This window comes from Balaenoptera physalus (genome assembly GCF_965194825.1).
Source record: "Balaenoptera physalus genome assembly, chromosome: 6".
In the NCBI taxonomy this organism is placed as follows: Eukaryota; Metazoa; Chordata; class Mammalia; order Artiodactyla; family Balaenopteridae; genus Balaenoptera; species Balaenoptera physalus.
The window spans coordinates 72,027,489-72,052,568 of NC_138885.1; the positions used below are offsets into that span (position 1 = coordinate 72,027,489).

The 25,080-nt window shown below is 37.6% G+C and overlaps 1 protein-coding gene across 10 annotated transcripts in view; it reads right to left on the bottom strand.

The window, feature by feature from the left end:
* Nucleotides 1-25,080, bottom strand: part of CCDC141 (coiled-coil domain containing 141) — a 242,433-nt gene that overhangs the window by 193,931 nt on the left and 23,422 nt on the right. For 9 of the 10 annotated variants that reach the window (XR_014265131.1, XR_014265132.1, XM_082466660.1 and 6 more), the window contains exons 1-2: nucleotides 17,966-23,594; nucleotides 15,459-15,581 (exon numbers count right to left, since the gene is read on the bottom strand). Coding sequence is in view for 8 of the 10 variants with exons in the window: in XM_082466660.1 (XP_082322786.1) it covers nucleotides 15,459-15,581; nucleotides 17,966-18,067 (225 nt within the window). In the remaining 2 variants the exon portion in view is untranslated. Of the gene's footprint in view, nucleotides 1-15,458; nucleotides 15,582-17,965; nucleotides 23,595-25,080 lie in introns of those variants that run through there. The other variant, XM_082466655.1, reaches the window with a different exon arrangement.

The window sequence follows — 25,080 nt, forward strand, 5'->3', positions numbered from 1 at the left end:
CTGGGCTTTTGTTTGTTGGAAGATTTTTAATCACAGTCTCAATTTCAGTGCTTGTGACTGGTCTGTTTATATTTTCTATTTCTTCCTGGTTCAGTCTCGGAAGGTTGTGCTTTTCTAAGAATTTGTCCATGTCTTCCAGGTTGTCCATTTTATTGGCATATAGTTGCTTGTAGTAATCTCTCATGATCCTTTGTATTTCTGCAGTGTCATTTGTTACTTCTCCTTTTTCATTTCCAATTCTGTTGACTTGAGTCTTCTCCCTTTTTTTCTTGATGAGGCTGGCTAATGGTTTATCAATTTTGTTTATCTTCTCAAAGAACCAGCTTTTAGTTTTATTGATCTTTGCTATTGTTTCCTTCATTTCTTTTTCATTTATTTCTGATCTGATCTTTATGATTTCTTTCCTTCTGCTAACTTTGAGGGTTTTTTGTTCTTCTTTCTCTAATTGCTTTAGGTGTAAGGTTAGGTTGTTTATTTGAGAAACAAGGACTTTTAAATTTGAGTCTCTTTACTCTCACACTCAGAACTCTAATCCAAGTTCCAATGTCTCCATAGACATCTCTTAACTCCAGTGGTTTTTCCATTCAAGTTCACCCTGTATATTGTTTTAAAGGTAATCTTTCTCAAACTCCATTTTTAGCAAACTTTCCCCTACTTTAAGAACCCACTCTTGGCCACAATCAAATCTAACTGCATAGCCCAACATGTCCTGACTTTCAGCGCAAGCCCTTATCCTCCATACAAGTTTTGCCTCATCTCAATATTTCCTGGCAGTGTTCTTCATGTGCCTATGTGTATCTTGCTTACACTTGTCTCAACAGCTTTGCTAACCCATTCTCTGATCTGGAATGTCATTTTGACTCCCAATCCTTACCTGTCACTTGCTTTGAGATCCAAATAATATTCTCATCTCTTGGGCTGGTAACTCTTGCATGAATCATCTGTCAGCACCTTGTATATAGTTTTTCATATATTGATATTATCTGGCAATGGATATATTTTGAATATTAATCCTACCTCTTTAAATAAATTAGAGAGGCAGTGATACATAGTGACATAAGCTATTGTGGAACTTGGGCAAAAGCCACTACTGAACTTGTTTAATCATCTGGTAAATGTGAATATATCCTTGATGTAAGGATTAAATACCTAATGCTAGTACGATGACTGGCACATAATAGATGGCCAATAGGGAGTAAACATTATTGCTTCTGCAAGCCTTTCAAGGGGTAGGAACTTGTCCTCATTTTGTAATGTTTCATGGCCATAACACTTAGGGCACCCAATTCTGACCTGTGTACACAGAGGATGACCTATAGCTATATATTGGGTCCCTAAGTCAATGATGAAAATTCTGGTAAGTATGGTGAAATTCTATGTGTAAGTTTAGCTAGTTGTCTTGTAGAAATATAAACCTGAGTTATTAAAAGTAATCTCTCACAATGACTAATGAATTGGCCAAAATGGGAATTTCAGGATTGAAAATGTTGTTTGGTATTCCTGTGTTTACTTAAACTTTTTTGCAGGCCAGTTGTAAGTCTCAGATAATATGGAAAACCTTATTATTCTTGAAAGAGAAAGAAAATCCAGAATTTATAATTATTTGTCTTCCTCATCTTGATGAATTATCCAACACTTTTTCCAGGGGGGTGACTTAGTTCTGAAAAGCAGGACTTACTAGAGATTTAAATCTTTACCTCATTTATATAAGTAACCATTTACAGACCGTGTATGTCCTTCTCCAAGTACAAAACACTTAATGACAATAAAAACTGGTGGACCACTCAAGTTACTAGAGATCGTTATTTTTCAGTAACATTTGCATCCTCTCTTTTGTTTATTATTCAGAATTTAGGCCATCGCCTACAACCATAAAGGAAAACTAGTCATATGTGAAATACTTATAAATGAATTAAGCAACACAAAGAAAAATTCTTTGTTAGTCCAAGTTTTACAAATATGCTAACGAAAAGTATATCCTTGCTCTATATTCATCACTCAAGTAACAACATCTATAATCTTTGATGACCTGTTAACCAACATTAAGCAAAATTAACCAAGGCATATTAACAGAATTCTTTCAGCTGTTTTTAGAATCTGAATTGCATTTGGCCTCCCATGTTATTAGCACTACTAAGCAACAAAACCATAAGAAGTCCACTGAGCAATATCTGAGCAATGGATGAACAATGAACAACAAACTAATACATATAAAATCATTAACGAAATGTGAAATAATGCTTTCAGAACTCACAACCAGAAAATTCACCATTTAATTACTGCCTTCTACTGTCAGCCTTTCAAACTAGATTAATATTGATACAAAGCTTTCTTTTCATTCTTTCAAAATGCTTATGTAATTTGTTTTAAAGAAATTACTCTTTCAAGTACAATCAATTGCAATAGCTAAAACACATGTGCAAATGCAATTACACTCCTACATTTTAAAAAATATTACACTGGGAAAAATATATGTACTCCTGTGAAAGTATCTAATAACACTGCTTTATTAATCACCTTCAAAAAATTGCCATTAGAAATATTTTGGCCTACTTTTCTTTCATTTCTTGTCCCTGAAAGAAATCTCATCTCATAATTATCCTTTTCATATTCTCCATACATTGGCTTGATTATAAGCAGACTTCTCCTGAGCTAAAAAATAAACTATTTTCATTCCCAGAAGATTTAACCTACTTTAGTCTCTAAATATTCACTGTCTAATACGGTAGCCACTAGCCATTTGAAATGTGGCTAGTTCAAATTGTGATGTGCTATAAGTATAATGTACACACAGGATTTTGAAGATTTAATACAAAAAATTAAAATATCTCATTAATAGTTTTTATAATGATTACATATTGTAATCATTATAATGATTATAATCATTGTAAATTGTCATATTGAATGACATTTTAGATATATTAGAATAAATTAAACATATTATTAAATTAATTTCACTTTTTTAACTTTTATTATTGGGTGAGTTTTGGTAATTTGTGGTTTTCAAAGAATTGGTTCATTTCATTTAAACTGTTGAATTTATGTGCACAGAGTTGTTCATAGTATTACTACATTATATTTTTAATGTCTGTGGGGTTTATAGTGATGCCCCATCTTTCATACCTAACTCATAATTTTTGCCTTCTCTCTTTTTACCTTTCTCAGTCTGGCTAGAGGCATATCAATTTTACCGACTTTTTCAAAGAACCATGCATTTCTCTGTTATTTTTCTGTTATCTGTTTCATTAATTTCTGCTCTTATCTATTTTTTGCTTCATTCTGCTTGCCTCAGTTTTAATTTGCTCTTATTTTTCTAGTTTCTTAAGGCAAAAATATAGATTGTTGATTTGAGACATTTATCCTTTTCTAATGTAAGTGTTTAATGCTCTAAAATCTACATTAGGCTATTAGAAAATGTAAAATTACATATATGTTCAATAAATGGTGCTGGGATAATTGGATATTCACATGTGAAAGAATGAAACTGAATCTGTATCTTACACCACTTACAAAAGTTAACTCAAAAGGATTAAAGACCATGAAACTCCTAGAAAACATAGGAACAAAGCTCCTTGACGTGTGTCTTGGTAATAATTTTTTTGGATATGACATCTAAAGCACAAGCAACAAAATTAAAAATAAACAAATGGGACTACATCAAACTAAAAAGCTGCTGCACAGCAAAAGAAACCATCAACAAAGTGAAAAGACAACCTATGGAATGGGAAAATAATATTTTCAAATCATATATCTGAAAAGGGGTTAATATCCAAAATATATAAAAACTCCTACAATTCAATAGCAAAAAAACCCAAATAACCCAATTAAAAAATGGGCAAAGGATCTGAATAGACATTTCTACAGAGAAAATATATGAAAGGCCAACAGGTACATGAAAGATGCTCAACATTGTTAGCCATTAGGCAAATGTGAATTAAAACCACAATAAGAGGGGACTTCCCTGGTGGCGCAGTGGTTAATAATCTGCCTGCCAATGCAGGGGACAAGGGTTCGAGCCCTGGTCCGGGAAGATCCCACATGCTGCTGAGCAACTAAGCCCGTCCGCCACAACTACTGAGCCTGCACTCTAGAGTCCGTGCGCCGCAACTACTGAGCCCGTGTGCCACAACTACTGAAGCCCGCGTGCCTAGAGCCCGTGCTCCACAACAAGAGAAGCCACCGCAATGAGAAGCCTGTACACCGCAACGAAGAGTAGCCCCTGCTCGCCACAACTAGAGAAAGCCCACGCGCAGCAACAAAGACCCAAAGCAGCCAAAAATAAAAATTAATTAATTAATTATTTTTAAAAAAAGAAAAGAAAAAAACACAATGAGACATCACTGCACACCTGACAGAATGACCATCATCAAAAGGTCAAGAGATAATAATGCTGGCATGGATGTGGAGATAAGGGAACCCTTGTGCACTGTTGGTAGGATTGTGAATTGGTACAGCCACTATGGCAAACAGTATGGAGGATCCCCAAAATGTTGAAAATAGAACTACCAAATGATACATTTCTGGGAATATATCCAAAGGAAGTGAAAACAGTAACTCAAAAGTTATCTGCACCCCCATGTTCATAAGAGCATTATTTACAATAGCCAAGACACAGAGGCAACCTAAGTGTCCATTGATGGATGAGTGGATAAAGAAGATGTGGTATATACATACAATGGAATATCATTCAGTCATAAAAAAAAACAACGAAATCCTACCATTTGCAACAACATGAATGAACCTTGAAGGCATTGTGCTAAGTGAAATAAGTCAGAGAAAGACAAATAGCTGTATGATCTCACTTACATGTGGAATCTAAAAACAAAACAAACAAACAACAAAACTGAACTCATGGATACAGAGAACAGATTGGTGGTTACCAGAGGCAGAAGGTGTGGAGAGGGGGAATTGGAGAGAGGTGGTCAAAAGTACAAACTTCCAGTTATAAGATGTAACATACAACACAATGTCTAGAGCTAACACTGCTGCATGATACGGGGGAAAGTTGTTAAGAGAGTAAGGGAGTTCTTATCACAAGGAGAATTTTTTTTCCTCTTCTTCTTTCTTTTTTTTATTGTACCTGTATGAGAAGATGGATCTTAGCTGAACCTAATGTGGTGATCATTTCACAATATATGTAAATCAAACCATCATGCTGTATGTATGCCTTAAATTTATACAGTGATGTATGCCAATTATCTCAATAAAATTGGAAAAATAAATAAATAAAAGTAAATATGAGATTGCATTTTTGGTTCACATTATATGTTTCTATTTATTGCTGCTCTAAGAAGTATAACACACTAGCAAAGTATTTTCTGTCCAACACATTAATAAAAGTTTAATAGCCTATGGGAACACTGAAGCAAAAATCTCAGGCTTTCAGAAAGCAGTTGCAACAGCCTTCAGTGGTTTGGGTTTCTCTAGTTCCGATTATGTAAATACTTCGGATATGCTTTGAGCTGAACTTACAGTCAAAAAAAACATGTCCTATGAAACTGAATCTAACAGCTCATGGTTCTTTAGAGTTCCCTCTCTACTGACAGAGTAATTAGGATTTCTTTAAGAAAATCAGCCATCTGTATAACGTGAGTTACTGGGCTGAACGGCGAGACTTCTCTCTCACCTTCTCTGTCTTCTCCTTTCACTGGCTTGACCCAGTGCCTGAAATTTGTACCATAGAAGCCCCCTTACTGGTCTTCTGGCCTGAAACCTGGGGCTTTGGTTTCCTTCCCACCACTGTGTCTGCCGGACCAAGCATTGGGGAGAACAGAGGGAGGAAAACACCATGTGAATTTACAACAAGCTCAGGGACCACAGGTCCTCTGGTCAGAGAGGACCCCCTCTCTCAGAGATTCAGGCACCTGCCTGTTGCCTCCATCTTCACCATCACTGGGGGATAGCCTGGGCTGGGGCAGAGAGAACAGAAAAGCACAAAGCAAAAGCAAAAGCAAAAGCACAGTATTTCCTCCCTTTCTGTCTGACTCGCAGAAGTCCTCTTTCTAGTGCTCAGATCTGAAAGAGGAGACTTTTCTGGAACTTTTTCTGTCCATATCTGATGCATACTTCAGAGTGTCAACTTGCTTTTGAATCCAAGCTGGGTAATATTGAAGAGAGAAAAAACAATACTGCTGGCTTGGTGGTCTTTGGAATTCTAGTCTCTTTCCCTAATCTACGTGCTAATCCCTCATTTTCAGCATCCTCAGCACACATACATACTGCCAAGGTTTATAGTTGCATTTAATGGAGACAGGGTGGAGGGTATTTATTCCATCTTTCCTGGAACTGGAACCAGTATCCAATTTTAAGACATTTAAAAAAAAAAAGACAAAAATTCTAATCTCACTCAAGTCCCTGAACTTCAAATATGTGTTAGGTGGGAGATGGAGGATACAGGTAATTTGAAGATCAGAGCTAACCACAGAATCAGAAGTTTGCTGTATTCTCCTGAGGACTAATAGCTAGATGAACTTGTCATGAGAATGATATAGCCATGTTATTTGAAAAAATCTTGAGTTTTACACATTTATACTTATAGTATATCTAAGATAAGTCTAGAGTTTAGAAAAGATGCATTCTGGCTAAGGCTAATCAGGTAGGAGTCGTACTAGACTTAAAACAAACAAACAAATCAAATTCCCCTCGTTCTTGGTTAAGTACAATACTTACTTATGGCTTTTCTAGAGCAGAAGTATCTGTTGCCTTCTGGATAGAATGAAAAAGGTATATTTTTACCCTGACATTTAATCTAACTCAGTATATTGAAGATTGGGAGTGGGGGTGAGTGGGTCCTATGCTACCTGCTACCATCTTACCTCTGTTACCCCTCACTTATATTTCTTGAACTGTCAGAGTTCTGCCTTGTCAGTCCAAATCTTGGACCAAGACCCTCTTTTCATAACTAATAAGGACTGTGGGTTCTACTTTCCATTAAAAATTTTTGCTTGTAGATTTATATTTTAAAGGAATACTTTTAAAATAATTAACAGCTTGGAAACTACAGGCCTATGATCTCAAAAATGTTAGTTGTGATCCTGACTTTTGACCAAGTTTTCAAATAGGAATATGTTTGTGACAAATAACATAAAGCCCAACCAACACTGGTTTAAACAGTCACGAGTTCATCTATGTCACAACAATAGTCCTAGGGCTCAGCATACTCTTCCACAGTATAAAAGTAGCATAAATAATCAGCTTATAAATTTATTCCTCTATTGTTGGATACTGTTTTGTTTCCAGTTAGGTTATTCTACCAAAAACATGTGAAAAGATGCTTAATATCATAGCAAAGCATCTTCATATCTATATCCTTACTAGTGCTTTCATTTCCAAGGATGAATTCCCAGAGGTAAGGTTGCTGAGTCTCAGGATGTGAGCATTTTACATTTTAATGCTCGCTAGTTTCCCAAATGATTGTGTTCATCCAAATCCTCACCAACAGTATGGTAGAATGCCCTTTTCCTCACATTCTCACCATATATGAATGTTATCAATATTTTAAACTTTTAATGGTGTATAGGCAATTAAAAATTTATCTTTTTATCATTATTTAGTTTCATTTCTCAGGTCATTATTGACATTGAGCTTCTTTTTACATGTTTATTGGCCATCTGCCTCGCTTCTGTGAACAGTCTATTTTTTATTTATTTATCTTTGGCTTATTTGTCTTTCTTATCAACATGAAGGAGTATAACCCTTTGACTGTCATATAAATTGCAAATATTTTCCTTCCAGTTCATCATTTGTCCTTTAAATTGGTCAATGGTGTCTGGAAAACTCATATTCACCTCCAGGACAGCTCATAAATCACTTTCTCTGTCAAGCTTCCCCTAGTTTTCCTGGCAGAATTAGTCATTCCTTCCACAATATACCCATAATATTTTGTGCACACCCCTGTGTGCTGAATTATAACTACAAACTTTTTCCTCCTGATCAAGAAAGTATATCAAAATTCAAGTCAAAGAGACTAACATTATAATAGATATCTTTGCATCTGCTTTTCAGAATCATTTTTCCAAAAGTAGATCACTCACAAACTTCAAAATTTTCTTTTTATTTATTTATTTACTTATCATACCATCTTTCATTTTAAAGAATCTTAGTTCTGCTTCTCAACTGTCTCTCCATGAAAACTCTTGTTTTCTTCTGCCTGTCTCTTTTCATTCATGAGTGTTGCCTTCAAAATCCCTAGAGGATGCCACCATTGCTCTTGCCCTCTGTTCCAGTTATCTACTGCTGTGTGACAAGCCACTGTACATTCTAAAGACCTAAAATAACAATTATTTATTGTGCTCATGATTCTCAGGCAGGGCTCAGTGGGTAAGACTTGTCTCTGTTCCGCATAGGTCAGGTTGGAAGCCCAACCAGGTCTGGAGAATCAACTTTCAAGATGGCTCAAATGGCTCGCTCATAGGGTTGGCAAATTGGTTGGCTGTTGGCCAGGATCTCAGCCAGAGCTGTTGCTGGGACCCTCAGTTCTTCTCCACATGGGCCTCTCCATAGTACTCCTTGACGTGCTCAGTTGGTTAGGTTCCAGGAGCAACTATTTGAAATTACAGGAAGAGAAAGCGGCCAGTCTCTTGAGACTTGACTGGAAACTGGCACCACATCATCTATGCTGTATTCTTTTGCTCAAAGCAGTCCCAGAGTCTGACCAGTTTTAAGGGAATGAACATAGACCCCACTTCTCATTGGGAAGAGTGCCAAAGACTTTATGGCCATCTTTAATCTACCGTAATCTTCTTGTATATTGGGTCCTTCTAGAGTTGTCAAAAAAGTTGTCAGTATCTGCCATAACCAAGCCCTGCTCTGTTCCTTGCAGAATTGTGGAAGATGCTTCTCTTCTTGTGGACTCTGTGTCACTTGGTGTCCCAGCCACAAAGCAATACGATGAGTGCTTCATGTTTCCCACAGGCCCTTCAACTTCAGCCAAGGAGTCCAACCTTGACTGCTAAACCAAGACAGGGATAAGATAGAGAACATCCTTTCCAAATTTTGTACTCTTCAGGCTCTGTGCCAACAAAATTTTCGTCTTATAGACTCCTTCCCTTCTAGTAAATCAACTCGCATTAACACTTCATTAAGTATGGACATCCTCTGAACTGTGGCTTAGCCCAAACTAGTAACAAATATTTTGTGATATCTGCAATCTTAATGTGCCTTAACTCCATGTGTGAGAAGCTTATCTCACGGACTCTCTAGCCTCTTAAACCAACCTATCTTATAAAAACAATATTTTATAAGATTGCCCATGGCACTTTCCAAATACAGAGAATGCTATTCGAATTTTATTTCACTCCACAGCTCCATACTATTCACTGGAACTGAACATCTGGGAAAAGAAATACCCTGTACACTAGGAAAGTGTTAAGTCAGCCAGGGAAAATCACTGGGAAGCTTTGCTGTTTCATAGTTGTGAGAATACTATTTTTGTTTTTTAAATAGAAAAGTTCTCTATTCTCAAAAGCCTAAAAGAGAAATTATACTGTCCACTAGTTCCCACTCCCCCAGGAACCCTGCATTGTTCCTACATTGTTTCAGTGACCTTTGTCAAAATGATCAGTGAAAATATGCCAGGTACGTTACATGTATAGAACACTAAGACACAGATCCCTTTGAACCAAAGATCAATTAAGTGTTGGAATTTGGAAGGTGCCAATTAATTTCACCTCTCTCTCCTCAAGATTCCAAATCAACTGAGAAATAGACATCAAGGTCAGATATGGATCAAAATATCTGCTCTTATTACTGGTAAAGCTGGACTGGAGGGTGGGTTTGATTTGACTTTCTTTTTCTCTTTAAAAATCTAGTCCTTGTGACCTGTCTATGGAGACAACTGGGTCTGAGGTATAGACACATATTTGGCTGCTCTGTGTAGGTTGCATTGTGGCCTTCCTCTTCCACATAGGGACATCTGGCCAAGTCATGCAGAAGCAGAGAGAATAGAGAACCTGCAGTCCATGGGTAGTCAGAGTCTGCAGAGAGAGCCTTTGAGGCTGGCTTCCCCATGGTGGCCACTTCTTCCCCTAGTCTCACCAACTGGGTAACACACCCCCCTCACTCCTAAAGGAAGAGAAGGGAAGAGAAGACAGGGGTGAAAGCATCGTCCGCAACATTTCTGAGAGAGTAGAATTCCCTAACTTGTGGGTCTATAGGAAAACACGAAGGAGAGAAAACGAATCTCCTATATGAAGTAAACATTTAGGGTAAAACACTGCTATGACATAGATAACGTAAAATAGGTTAGTCCTCTTCCAATACTGTCCTAAAGGGTTCCATCACATTCACAACACACATGCTATAAAATTTTCTCTAATATGTAAATATATATAATTCAAGTCACACAGACTTACTTTATTAAAATACATTATTAAGACCATCATCAAGAAAGTGAAAAGATAATCTACAGAATGGGAGAAAATATTTGCAAATCCTATATCTGACAAGGAATTAATATCCAGAATATGCAAAGAACTCCTACAACTCAGTAACAAAAAACAAATAACCCAATTAAAAACTGGGTAAAAGACCTGAATAGACATTTGTCCAAAGAAGATATACAATTGTCCAGTAAGCACATGAAAAGATGTTTAACCTCATTAGTCATTAAAGAAATACCACGAAGACTCAATGCAGCCAAAAATAAATAAATACCAAATCAAAACCACCACAAGATACCACTTCACATCTAATAGGATGGCTATAATTAAACACACACACATACACACACAGAGAAAATAACAAGTTTAGCCAGGATGTGAAGAAATTGGAACACCTGTACATTGCTGATGGGAATGTAATATGTAACAGCTGCTGTGAAAAACATTTTGGTGTTTCCTCAAAGAGTTAGTACAGAAATGCTATGACTAGGCAATTCCACTCCAAAAGAATTGAAAGCAGGTACTCAAACAGATACCTGTACACCAACATTCACTGTAGCATTATTTACAATAGCTGAAAAAGTGGAAATAACCCAAGTGTCCATGGACAGATGAGTGAATAAATAAAATGTGGTATATCCATATATTTGAAAATTATTCATTCATAAAAAGGAATGAAGTTCTGATACCTGCTACAGTATGGATGACTCTTAAAAACATTATATGCTAAGTGAAATAAGCCAGACACAAAAGGATAAATATTACATGATTCTATTTACATGAAATACCTAAAACAGACAAATTCATAAGGGCAGAAAGTAGATTAGAGGTAACCAGGGAAGGGAGGAGTGCGAGTCTTTGCTTAATAGGTACAGAGTTTCTGTTTGGGGTGATGAAAAAGTTTGGGAAATTGATAGCTGTGATGGTTTCACAACATGCTGAATATAATTAATGCCCCTGAATTGTACACTTAAAAATGGTTGAGGGCTTCCCTGGTGGCGCAGTGGTTGAGAGTCTGCCTGCCAATGCAGGGGACACGGGTTCGAGCCCTGGTCTGGGAAGATCCCACATGCCGCGGAGCAACTAGGCCCGTGAGCCACAATTACTGAGCCTGCGCGTCTGGAGCCCGTGCTCTGCAACAAGAGAGGCCGCGATAGCGAGAGGCCCGCGCACCGTGATGAAGAGTGGCCCCCACTTGCCGCAACTAGAGAAAGCCCTCTCACAGAAACGAAGACTCAATGCAGCCAAAAATAAATAAATAAAACTATAAAAAAAAAAAAAATGGTTGAAATTGCAAATTTATATTATATATATTTTACCACAATAATAATTTTTTAAAATAATGTATTCACGCTAAATATTCCAGTTTACAGCAGAAAATCACACTATTCCTTATTTAAGGAATAAGTTTTAGTTAAGACTTTAAACTTTACTACTAATATATTTTGACTATTCATTTTTAACTAAGTAAAGAGAAACAGGACAAAAATAAACATTCACTGGGTCAGAGATTTAGTCAGAATCAGGGAGTCGATAGATTTATGAGTCAAGTCAGAGGCGAAATTTTTCAGTTTTTTATACTTGAAAAGGTCATTCTTCACTGAATGCTAATATCATGTATTAAAAACAAATACAGGAGCTAGGGTCCAGAGGTTTTCTTGGTTCTTACAGTTGTAATTCCTTTGCAATTCCTTAGCAATGTAGTTACTTGCAAGATGGATACTGAGGGACAGAACGTTCTCAGCAACATTCGTAAGGCATTTCCAGCCCCTCTTTTCCTCCTTGACCACCTGAGGATACAGTGTTGACAGTGGCCACAGACAGATCTTTGTTACCTGCTTACATCTCCCTCTCCCCTCTCCTGAATTTTGTCTTTCTCATTAAAAATAATCGAGTCTGGTTTGGGAATCTAGATGCCTTTAGGGAATGAATGCTTTTTCCACATGACTATGTTTTCCCCACCGAAAATAGGGAAATATTTTTTCTCTGGACACTCTACAGGAATGGTTAAGTACCCTGCTGAAAGGAAAATAAGATCTCTGGGATATAAGACATTACCAACATTAGAAACACTCATAAAAATTCTGTGTTTCCAGAATTTTTCCCTTTAGTCTAAATTATTATGGTCTGAGATATTTTTCAATGGAAGGCAGAAAATAGCTTTTCTATCAAATTAAACATCCAAATTTCTCTGATATATTAATTATCAACAGCAAGCACTTCTATAAATCATTGCACGTCTCCCCCAGATTTCCTTTTTAGGTGTTTAAGGGTATCTGTTATTATCATAATTTTTCAAATAAAGAACCTGAGACAAGAGAGTCTATCTGCTTTGCCCAAAGCAGAGTGGGCTCAGCACAGAACTCCTACACCCTCCCGACACTCCTAAGAGTACATTCTTCTTTATAATTAGAACAAATCCCAGAGCCCTGTGCATAGGAAAAGGACTGGAATGAACATTAAATATGAAATATTATTGGCTTATTGAACTACTAATGTTCCTATCATTCAAAAAGCTCATATTAAAAATGACTTGGTACAACAATTTTCTGCTACAGGTTAAGACTGTACCTACCCTAACAGCATAATAACTAGTACACTGATTAAAATAGTGCTCTACCCATTTGCAATATGGAATTCACATTTTTCTTATTTAAAAAAGTATTTTGTCAGCAGGTCTGAAACAGACTTCAGACTCCTTGATTTTTTTTAACCAAAACGATGCTACTACTTAAAATTTCTTGGGGGTAAGTGGCTGGTTTGTTGGGTAAGGTGGGGTGGGAGAGGGTATGGGAGACAGACATTAAGAGGTCATGGTTAGAGGCCTGCGTGAAGCCAAAAGGCCTTTTTACTTGAGACCTCATGTTCTTAGACCCATGTGCAGAGAGGCAGAATGGTCCCACTATTCCATTGCTTGTTATGGTAAGATCCACAATAGATATGAACCTTTGATTCATCCTCTCCCAGTCATTTTTACAGATAAAAGCGTGAAGTCCAGAAGGCTAGTCCATAGCCAGAAGACTGGCATTAAAGGACAAGACTTTAAAATTGAGAATCACAAGCACCTTCTAAAGATGGATCCTGTTAATGGAAAACACTTTTCCAGCTGAGCTTCTGAATGGATGGAGGTATGCAAATTTGAGCATAGTTGTTAAGTAGAGATGAACTGCTCTGCTTACAAAAGAATTCTCCCTGGAGTTGTGGGCCTGGACAGGAATAGGGTTGGGGGGGAAAGAGGTAGCCTGAGAGACCCAGACTGCTGTGAGCTTCCCCACCACTCACAGTTCATCAGTGTACCCGAAAGTGCTGGCTGGGCATGAATTGCTAGCGGGACCTGGGGAAGGGATGTAGCTTCAAATCCAGGTTAACTTTAGAAACAGTTGGCACGTACATATGGAGGGGCTGGGGACATAGGAGACCTTGAGAAAGTAAAACTCTGTGGATGGGCAAGAATTGCAAGAAAGTGTTGGGTTTCCACAATTCATAATATTGAGCTTTTTGTGTAGCAGCAAAACCTTGAATTGTAGGCCAAACGACAGTAGTTAGCAGCACAATTAGCGCTAAAACACAGGTCTTTTGACTCCTGGTTCAATGACTGTTCACATCATCATGTGTTTTTTAAGATATACAAAGGACTTCCTGGTCACCAGGGATTTCTACCTTGAAAGACAGCCCAGAGCCCAGAGCAAGGAGCTGTCTACACAGGAGAACAAATTCTGGATTCTAATAGCCCCCTGCTTCAGTACTAATTCTTTCTTCAACTTCTCAGTCTGATTTTCCCTTTTACTTTTACTACTGCTGTTGGTATATGTCAGAAGCAGAACAGATCTGCCTCTAAATCTAGGAAGCAAGTGGAAATTCCAGGCTAGATGTTCAAAGAAGCCAGTAATATTAAAGTACTAAAGACACAGAACATCTAGTCATTGCAGCCTTCTGAATCAAACGTCTTTGATCTTAGTGATGACATTCATTTGCCTAAGAGGGTTATTACTCACAGAGTTGGCTGCTGCACAGGGCTCCATTCTCAGACGGAGAAACCACTTGGAGTTTAACGTCTTACCTGTCACTGTCTTGAAATTCTTAACAATTTTATCTTTGACTGTGTGCTTTATAAGTGAAGCCCAATGGGACAACAGAGGAAGTGCTAGGGGATGGGAGCTTCATCTCGTGTGTGGTCCTGCCCTCCGGGGAGAGAATCTCTTTGCTATCCTGTCTGCTCCCCCGCCCCTGCTCAGTGACCTCTGTCATCTGCCCTGGCAGGGGTCAGGGCACAGCTCGGGAAGGGGTGGAGTTAGGCCTACACCCTCTGCACTGAGCCGGGACTGAGGCCCAGTGCCTGTGAGGGGCTGCACTCACCCCACATATATCCCCATGGCTGAAGGAGCCAGACATTAAATAGCAGATTTAAAAAACACCATGACAGGCCAAGAAAAAGCTTTTTCCTGCTTTTTGAACAGGGAGCCCCACATTTTCACTTTGCACAGGGCCCCACAAACTACATTCTTGTCTCTGATTAGGTACCTTACCTGGCAATCTCAAACCAATACTGTTTTTAGATTCTTAACTACATAACCACAACATATAGGTAATAATAACTCTATTTATTAAAACCATTCTTTGGTTTCAAGAACTCTTAATATTAAATATAAAATCAGATATTTTCAACAGTTCAAGAGGGAAAAAGCCTCTATATTATTTTTGCCAGCAGGTCTCATTAACAATAGGAAGTTTGGATCTGTTGTTGTGGCTTGACAGTATGTTGCATGAAATGGAAAAATGATGGAATTTTTTTTTTTTTCCACTGAGGCAGCCAGGAAAAAAAAGGTACTTATTTCTCCACAGTGAAAATATTATTACTCCATATTTTCTATCACATTAGGGAAAGTTGAAAAAAATCTTGTTACTTCTCTTCAATGTTGGTGTTTGCCCATAAATAACTATAGTGTTTTTCCATTACCTATCTGGCACTATGTTAACATGGCCATAGGCCAGTGGCACCACGGGAATCAAGAGGAAGTGTAAGAAACAGCTTTTTATCTCTTTTTAATTTTGTATCTGCTTCATATCTTAATATCTTACCTTGAGCTTGGCCAAAAGAAGTTCATGATCATGAAGAAGTTTTTTGGTTTCATCTTGATTGCTTCCAATTTCCAGAAGATTGGGCTGTGATTCAGCCAATTGAAGTTGTACCCACTTGCCACACTAAAAATAAAAATGAAATAAAATGCACTTTTAGTTCCTCTTGTTCCTTCCCTTTCACCCTTCTCCTTTTTTTTTTCTTTTCTTTTTTTAAGCTTCCAGTTACACTGTGAACACTTTATTCTTTCCACAGAGATAGACAGGCCTTACGTAAATTGAAATAGAACAGGTCTAACATAAATCCATGCCCTGACTTTCCTTCTTTTTTTTATGCTTAGGGATAAATTCCTTTCTCTTTGCATACTGTATTTAAATTAAAAATTCCCCAATGAGGAATATATACAGTAGATTATGTATTATTGAAGAGTACCAAATTATAGAATAATTCACACACTTTTACATTCTCTCACTCACAAAACTGAACTCTATAAAAATAGTGATTTGAGCAAGTAGAGTGCAAACTTCACCAAAGGGAAAAGGTTTCATAAATGTAATTTAGGCTGATTAGTGTCTTTACACTGGCCTTGCTGATTCAACCAGAAAGAATAAATAGCAGATGAAGCAACTGATTTTTCGCTTATTCCAAAGTTAAAACAATATTTTCCAAATTTTGTTGTTGAATATTCAATAAAGTATGTATAAAAATGTCAGTGAAATTAGATGTGTGACAACTGCTACTTGAATGCAGCCAGCTTGTTTTCCACACTTAGGACCCTTTCATTGCTCCAAGATATAATTCATCATTGCATTTCCTAAGGAATTGCTTTTCTAAGAAGAAACAACCGATGAAGCAAGAGGAACCGCTATCAGGCATGTGCACGTGGCTAAGTGAATTGCTGAAGAGAAATGAGAAACCACATGTCTATTCTAGATCATCAGTGCCCTGAGACTGTTTAGAAATGAGAAGTCCATACAGAGCAGACACAGGCACTTCTACTCCCTTCAGATGGACTTCCCACTTTGAATAGCTTGGGTTTATTCCATATGGGATGGCAGTGAACTAAGGGAGCTGGGGAGGGAGGATGGAGGGAACATTCTTAGAAACACAGTTCAGTTAAAATAAGAGTTTCCAGTACAATTTTAGAGGTTTTATCTTCTTACTGTCAATTTACCTCTGATTCTTTTATCATTTACTCTGTATGCATTCTTCCTCATCCTACTCTAAGAAATGTTTCATATTTAAGGGAAAGAAAATTTAACTTTTTTTAAAAACAGTAATTTTTCCTCTTTTCCCTCTCTGCTGAAATTTGCAGTTACTCAAAGCATCATAAAATCAAACACAAATTATCAATTTTGCTACTTTTGCTTCAGGCTTCTTTCCATGTCCACTCATTGCCTTTGAAAAGAATAGAGGTCAAGGGACACAGCAGAGGTTCTGTTTATGTAGACCAAGTCTTAAGAACCCTGGGGAATCGGCCTGGGTAGGCACACTTTGCATTCAGTGCTTCTAGAGTGAATCATTTTGCTCAATGTCAAGTGCTGCTTTCCTGTTACGAATTTTCACATTAACATAAAGTTCGCAGCAATTAAGTGAAAGTAAAGAGGCCTGTCCTCTATGCTTCTTACAAAAGGCCAGAAAAGTCATTCAGTTAAGCTTGGTGGGGCCCTGAAAGTAACAGGCTGCGGTGAGCACCAGCTTGCTTGCTGAATTCCCTTCATTAAACACTGAATTCCTGAGGTGGTGAGTTGTCTAAATCCAAGCATAAGGTTTCAGGGATTTTTACAGGACATATTCATAGGAAATAAAATCATGGATGCCTTCTTCAACCTAAAGATGTGTGGTCACCTTTGCAAATGAGCAAACTGTTTGACATAAAACATGCAAAAACCTTTAAGCCCCAAGTGGCTTCAACTTCCTGCTGTTAGGGGCAAATTTGACACACGCCCTCAGCACTTTCCCTGGTAGGGTCTTTATTCCCCCCAACCATGTGACAAGGATTTACTAGTGTCTTTACCATGTCAGAACCAAAGCTGCAGAGGGCACGTGTCACAGTCTCTTATTAGGTGTTCCCTGCACTCATCATGCCAAAACATGCCACCCTTTATCTGCTGGGACCCTCTTCTTCCCTCCTTCATCACATCCACTCTCAAAAATCACAGACATTTCCCAGGTCCACTGGACTCCAGCCTGGCAATCACGAACTTTTAATCACAAATGCTTTGTCTTTAAAAACCAAACTGAAAGTATATGGTAGAGTTTGTTGTTGCTTTTTAGAAAAATCAAGCTGCTTATAGATGTTTTCTGGCTAACTGAAAGAGAAACTCTAGCAACTGGCTGAAACTTAGAGATTTTTCTCTTAGTTGCAATTTAAGAAAGCAGTAAGATGTACCTGCTGGGTTATTTTCTATATGCTGTGTACTGCCGATTGTGTGGAATGTTCTTTAGGATTAACAGCACACGGTAAGAAGCCCACAGCTACACAGAAAAAAGGAAGTTGTCAGCTTACCTTTATGATGGCTATAACGATTTTGGAGTCCCCAGCCTGCACAGCTACTGAACTGACTGTTGTCGTAGAAAACTCCTCACCAGGACTTCCTTGGCTGGACATGGTACATTAGAACCAGAATTTACGCTTTGGGCAGCCTCCGTACAGATGTGTGTCTGCTGGTCATTTCAGAAGGCAACCACCGGGGTTACTTGGATTCATTCAGGGCAAGAGCTCCCCTTGCACTGATTACTCTGCCAAAAGGAAAGAACAGGAGGTTAAAAATAGACAACCCCATTGAGTTTATCATGAGAGAGAGAGGAAAGAACTGGAGAGAATCGCCACACCCCTAGTATGGTAACACTGAACGCCTGTTATTTTGGCCATTATCTTAAATGCAGAGGGCAGCTTCTAGCTCTCTGACTATCAGCTGATGTTTGATAGCAAATGGAAAAAGAATTACATCCTCACAACCCAAATTACTTTAGCCACTGAATCTATACAGTTTTGGTGGGCTTTGAAACCAGCCAGTCATTAACCTGGGTATCAATCTTTTCAAAATTTTTGAAGTCTCCTCCATGCAAAGAAAACTCCCAAAAATGTACTTTAAAAATAAGTTCTGGTATTTGTTTGGGGATTAAGCCACAAAATTGTTTGAAATATCTTTTTGGATTAATCTGTTTTCCTAAAACTTACTGCCTTTTGTCAAATGAAGTTTATATGAAATGGTCACATTTTCTCAGAGTCTCAGATTTCTTAGGGACATTTAAAAAATATTTCCATGAGCAGTTATCAATAGATATCTACCAAGTCAGGATTTCTTTAAGACCATCTATTCCACTGAACAGTATTTTCAAGTTCAGTTGCCACAACTACTGGGAAGTAATATACTTTGCTGTTACTTTGAATTGCAGCAGGAAAATGTTTTGGGTGTTTTGGATTAAAGGTTAACACTATGTGTATTTTGCTACACTTTTTAAAAAAAGGATAACATTGTATTTCAGATTCAGTTTTTACTTTTCCCCCATGCCTTGTGCAGGAAAATTATAGACAGCTTAAATCAGAGCCCAGGATCGGCAGATTAATCCTATTGCTAGAAACTCAGTGTGTGTTACAAGTTGTCGGTGGTATTAAACAGCAGCTGTTGGATTCCCTGTCAAGGAACAGCTGAAAATAACCCTGAAGCTTAGGTCAGAGGTCAGATGCAAACACATCAGAGATACTGACTCCAGAGCTGCTGGAGCCATCGGAAATCTCTGGAACAAAGCCAGAACAGAAGATATAGCAATAAACAGAGTTAAATGAGTCCACTGGCTGTTCAAACCCTTAGCTCAATTTAAAAGCACGGTCAGGTTCAGGGGCAATATTCAGAAGGCTGAGTCAGCACCACTGTTTCGTTCTGCTAAGGTTCATGATAATATTCTTGAACCAAAGGGGAAATAGTGCTTTTACATATACTTTGGTTTCAGCAACTATTTTTTTCCCCAGAGCATGCCCTGGCTGCTCTGCGGTTATGCAGCCATGACCTAGTTGCCTGCTGTTCCAGGGAAAGGAAACCACCCTGGATCCCAGTTCCTGGGCTCTGGGAACTTTACCTGAGGCCAGAAAGGGAGCATTTGGAACAAGCTCGGGAGAGCAGATGACAAGAGACAGCATGATGTAGGAAACATTGTAAATGGTTTCATTTTATGGCGGGGATGGAGAGCTTGCAGAGAACCAACCCTACCTCTCTGTAGGGGCTGCCTCCGTGTTGAAGGTGGGCTCCTTCTGCTTTAGCAAATAGTTGGTCCAAACAAACCAAAACAAATGGAGTGAAACCAGTTTTCAGCTAATTGCCCTGAAGGAAAACCAAGAGCTGACAACTGTGTCACATAATCTCCACACCCTAAACTAAAATGCCCAAAGGAGCCTTGCTTAAGCCTTTGTGTACACAGGAAACCAGAACAGCAAACAGTGACCCGCACCCAAAATACACAGTGCACTTTCGCCCAAAGTTAATCCTACTGTTAGAAACTCAGTGTGTGTCAAAAGTTGCCTAAAGGCCCTCAGGAGGCAAAGGGAACTTCTGGCAGCAGGCTGCACAGACCACGGCTAGAAATGCGTGGTTACGTCCACAGAGCCCCACTTCAGGTGGATGATTATGTAAAGGGTGTGGAGGGCAGTGTGGGCTGTGTGGAGTCACCGGCCCACAGGAAGGGAAAGGAAGGAGAGAGGTGGGGGAGGAGAGAGAACACCGCTGAAAGTCTGATTAATTTCAAGGCTTAAGGGCAAAAGGAATTAGAAATATTTAAGACTTTGTTAAAGATTAATCCAACAGTGCAGCAGCAAAGGTCGTATGTTTCTGTGTATAGATGACCTTTCTTTCCAAGCAGTCCCAGAGTGTTTGTTGCACAGAAAATGTTTTCTGCATTGGTGGACATGAGCAATAATGTAAACTGCATATACGAATTTAAGTGGTTTCTAACTAATTTTCTTTTAATTCAAATTCTTGGCTTTAAAATCTTGAAAAGACTTGAATCACTTTTCTCTCCCCTTCCGTTGCTTTCTATTTCTTCCCTCGCTTTCTATTTCTTCCCTCTTCAACTCTTTAGTCCTTCTCCCTTCAGAAGCTCTGTTTTTCAGACCTCTCCATCCACATCTAGCTCATTTACAACCTTGGTCTATGTCCCTTTATCTAGCATAACATTTAATTATAAGTTGCATTATTAACTCTGGGAAATAGTTTGGAGAATAGCAAATACAAAATATATTGTACTAAAGAAATTGCTACACTATAATTAGACTTTTTAAAGCTTTTTGAGCTTCAGTTTGTTTATACTCCACCTCCCCTATCATCACCAAAAAAAAAAAAAAGACAAAACAAAACAAAACAAAAACCCTTACAGGCATTCTCATATTCTTTGAAGTTTACAGAAGATCTTGCAGAGGTTATTATGTCTTCTCTGTTTATCCCTCTGGGAAATGTCTGTTTTTATACCAGCTGAATTTTAGTGAAAAATCCTCCGTGGGGAATCAAAAAGCTATAACTGGATTCTGTAGAATTGCAAATAGCATTTCTTTCCCCCAATTTTTCTTTCTTATTGTGGTAAAATACACATAACAAAATGTACCATCTTCACTATTTTTAAGTGTACAGTTTCAGTGATATTAAATATATTCATAATGTTGTGCAACCATCTCCAGAACTCTTTTAATCTTATAAAACTGAAACTCTACACGCACTAGACAATAATTCCATTCCCTACTCCCCCAAACCTCTGGCAACCACCATTCTGCTTTTGTCTCTATGATTTTGACTACTCTAAGTATCTCATATAAGTGAAATCATATAGTATTTGCCCTTCTGTGACTGACTAATCTTACTTAGCATAATGTCCTCAAGGTTCATCCATGTGGTAGCATATGTCAGAATTTCCTTTCTTTTTAGGGCTGAATAATATTCCCTTGTGTATATATTCCACATTTTGCTCATACTTTCAGCCACTGATGGACACTTGAGTGGCTTCCATGTGTTAGCTATTGTGAATAATGCTACTATGAACATGGGTGTACAAATTATCACTTTGAGACCCTGCTTTCAATTATTTTGAGTATATACCCAGAAGTAGAATTGCTGGATCACATGGTAATTCTATTTTCAATTTTTTGAGGAAATAACACACTGTTTTCCACAATGACAAATAGCACATTTTAATGAAATACAGGTAACTGATAGTATGAAAACTTTATCATATGATTATTTTTTAGCTCTATCTGTGAGGATGCCATTAAAACAACACATTTTCTTTGCTGGAGTATACTATATGTGGGGTCTGCTCATCCTGAGTGTTTATCTTAATCAATGCTATTATTGATTAAACTGTATTTAACTTTATAGAGACAAATTAGATAGACCTAATATAAATAACCCAAAATAAGTTTACTTATCCAGATTAAAAATTTAAGGCAAAATTTTCTCTGCTATTATTATCAGTAAAAATAATAGCTACCATTTAGTTAACAGCTAATTGTTTACCAGGGACCGGGATTAGTACTTTATACTCTTTATTGCATTAACCCACATGACGTAATGGCTGCCAAGACTTATTTTTCTGACTTTATAAATCACACGCACACACACACGCACGCACGCACGCACGCATTCACATATAGTGGTTCACTGATTCCTGCCACCTCGGGTCTAACCTTTTCTGCCTGGGTTTCAAAGCTGTCTATGGTCTGGTCTCTCCTACCTGCCTAATAACGTATACCATTATTCCTAGGCCCCAAAGATCATCTTTGTTCTCTACCTTAATTCAGTTGTTCTATCCAGAAATATCATTGTCTTCTTCCCTCATCTATCTGATTCCTCCCATTGCTTAGACCAAGATAAAGTATCAACTCCTTTTAAAAGTTGAAATACCTACTTATATTCCCCTTTCCTCAAAATTTAATTGTAATTCACAATTTAATAATTGCTTGAATTATAAACTTGTATTGTTTTCTATTTATTTCACTTCTATTGGTATTATTTCTTAATTAGATTTAAGGCTCCTTACATAAAGGAGTTATGTCTTAATGTCTTTTTTTTTTTAAATCTTTGCAGACCACCTCAAGGGGTTATCGTAGAGAATAAAAGAGTTGCTTTACGTAAAGCACTTAGAAGAGCACCTGACATTTAGCAAATACTATACACACACACACACACACACACACACACACACACATATAAATAGGTGTGTGTGTGTGTATTAGTATATATATGGAGCACAGTACTAGGCACAGAATTAGTGCTTATAAATACTGGCTGACTGAATCACATTAGTCATATAGAAGAAGTTTTGATACAATTCACTCATTCAGTATTTACTCATGCAACCAATAGTTATGAGCATTGCTACATACCAGCCACTTATACATTAGGAATATAGCAGTAAGCGAAACAGGTCTCTACTCTCGAAAGGGTGACATTCCAGTGAAAAAAGACCGTAAACAATGAAAAACATAACCAAGATAGAAATCCACAGTGATAAAAGCTAAGGGAAAACAACTGGTAGTGGTTAAGTAGACTGAATCACAAAAGGTTTCATTTAGAATTTGACAGAGAAATCAGGGGATACTTTCAGGGTATTTCTATTGGAATACAGAGATTAACAGGAATAATAAACTGATAGTGATTCCAAAACAACAACAAGAAAAAGTAAACCATACAAAATGGCAAAGGCAATGGGTTAGGGGCTCTGAAGTCAGACTGCCTTTACCTCTTTGTGCCTCAGTTTCCTCAATGCAAATTGGAGATAATGGGAATACCTATGTCATATAGGTTTGTTGGGAGGATTAAATAAAATAACATTTGTAAAACACTTTAATGCCTGGCACATAGGTGGTGTTCGGATAGTTATACATGATCACTTCTAAGACAACATCTGTTAAGGGATTTCCTAAATCTAGTAACTGTCACAAAATTTGAAATAACTTTTTAAAATTAAGTTGAATTACAACACTTGGTAGGCAACCCAAATGGATGAAATATATTAGAAAGACATAAAATATGCATTACCAGGGAGGAAATATTTCAGTATAATCAAACGGTAAAAAATCTCAATGAGTCAGCATTTCTCTAGAATACTGTATTTAACCATTCACTTTAGACAAAATTTTCCCTAACTCATTCTTTTATTTCTTAGTTTACAAGCACTGTCACTTAACATCCACAAGTAAAGTGAAGCTGCTCTTTCCTCTTAAAACAGCCTCCATTCTGGCCATCAACTTGTTCTTCTATGTAGGTATTCATTTGTTCATTCACTGAGTAAGATTAAATACCTAGTAGGTGTGAGGCACTGTTCTAGATGCCAGGCACAGAGCAATAAGCAAAACAAAGTTCATCCACTGATGGAGCTTGCCTTCTGGTGGGGGAGGCACAACCAACTAGAAAACAAACAAACAAGAATACATATATAATTATGTAAAGATGTAATAAGTGTTATGAAGAAAAATAAGGCAGAGTAAGAAGGTGAGAGTGAACAGGGGAAGAGGGATACTACTGTAGGAAGGAGTCAGGAAAGTTTTCCTGAAGAGATGAGATTTGAGTAGAGACCAGGATTAAGTTGAAAAGAGCAAGATATGCAGATATCTTAGGGAAGAACATTCCAGGTAGCTGGGCACACTTGTTATATCTGAAAAACATCCAGTAGGTCAATGTGGCTGGAGCTAAGTGAGGATTGAAAGAAGAGAACACTGATAGAACATGATATCAACCAGGTAGGGGCCCGGTTTGCTTGGACAATCATGGTTTACACCTGTTTCCCTGGCACAATTACTCTTAAGGCCCCTTCCACTCTTTAAGAGTTCAGTTTGGATGATAAATTATGTGGTAACCCTGCTGTTATGCCAAGGTAAGGACTTTGGATTTCATTCTGAGAGAGATGGGACATTATTGTGAGGTTTTCATCCAAGGAATGACATCATTTGACTTAACATTGTTAAAGAAGCTCTTCATGGAGAAGAGACTGTAGGAGTCAAGAGTGAAAGCAGAGGTAGGATGAATTCCATAGCACCCAAAACACAAATGCCGGTACAATTCTCCTTTGGGATGTTTCTTTACAGACACTTAAGTTTTACTTAAGAAATATCATGACTCTTTTTTAACAGTTTTACATTCTGTGTACATTGACTGCCATAGAATTCCTTACAATTAAATGTATGTAATGACATAAATCCTTAGTTTCTCCATAAGACCTGGGATAATAATTATAAGTAAGCAACTTCAATATCCAGCAAATTTCCCTTCTATAAGTAGTAAGGAAAGCAAAGCTAAACAAAACTTGGGAAAGTTCAAAGAATACCTAGTGTGGTCAAAGATCAAAGATGGCTGTATTTACTATAATTTTAAGCCATAGTTTACCAAAATGATGTGTGAAATGATAGCAATATCTGTTCAACTATGTACATATTTTCCTAAAATTCTCTATTTAGACCAATGCATGATTTGGAAAACTGTCAAATACTTGTGTAGAGTTTAGTTAAAATAATCAGCAAATGTGGCTATGATTGATTTGGCAAAACTTGCTTTTCTGAATGGGAGAGATGTATATGATACTTCAAGCCAGAAAAGATTTTTTTAAAAAAATCACTGAAAAGCTTTCATGTAGAAAGTT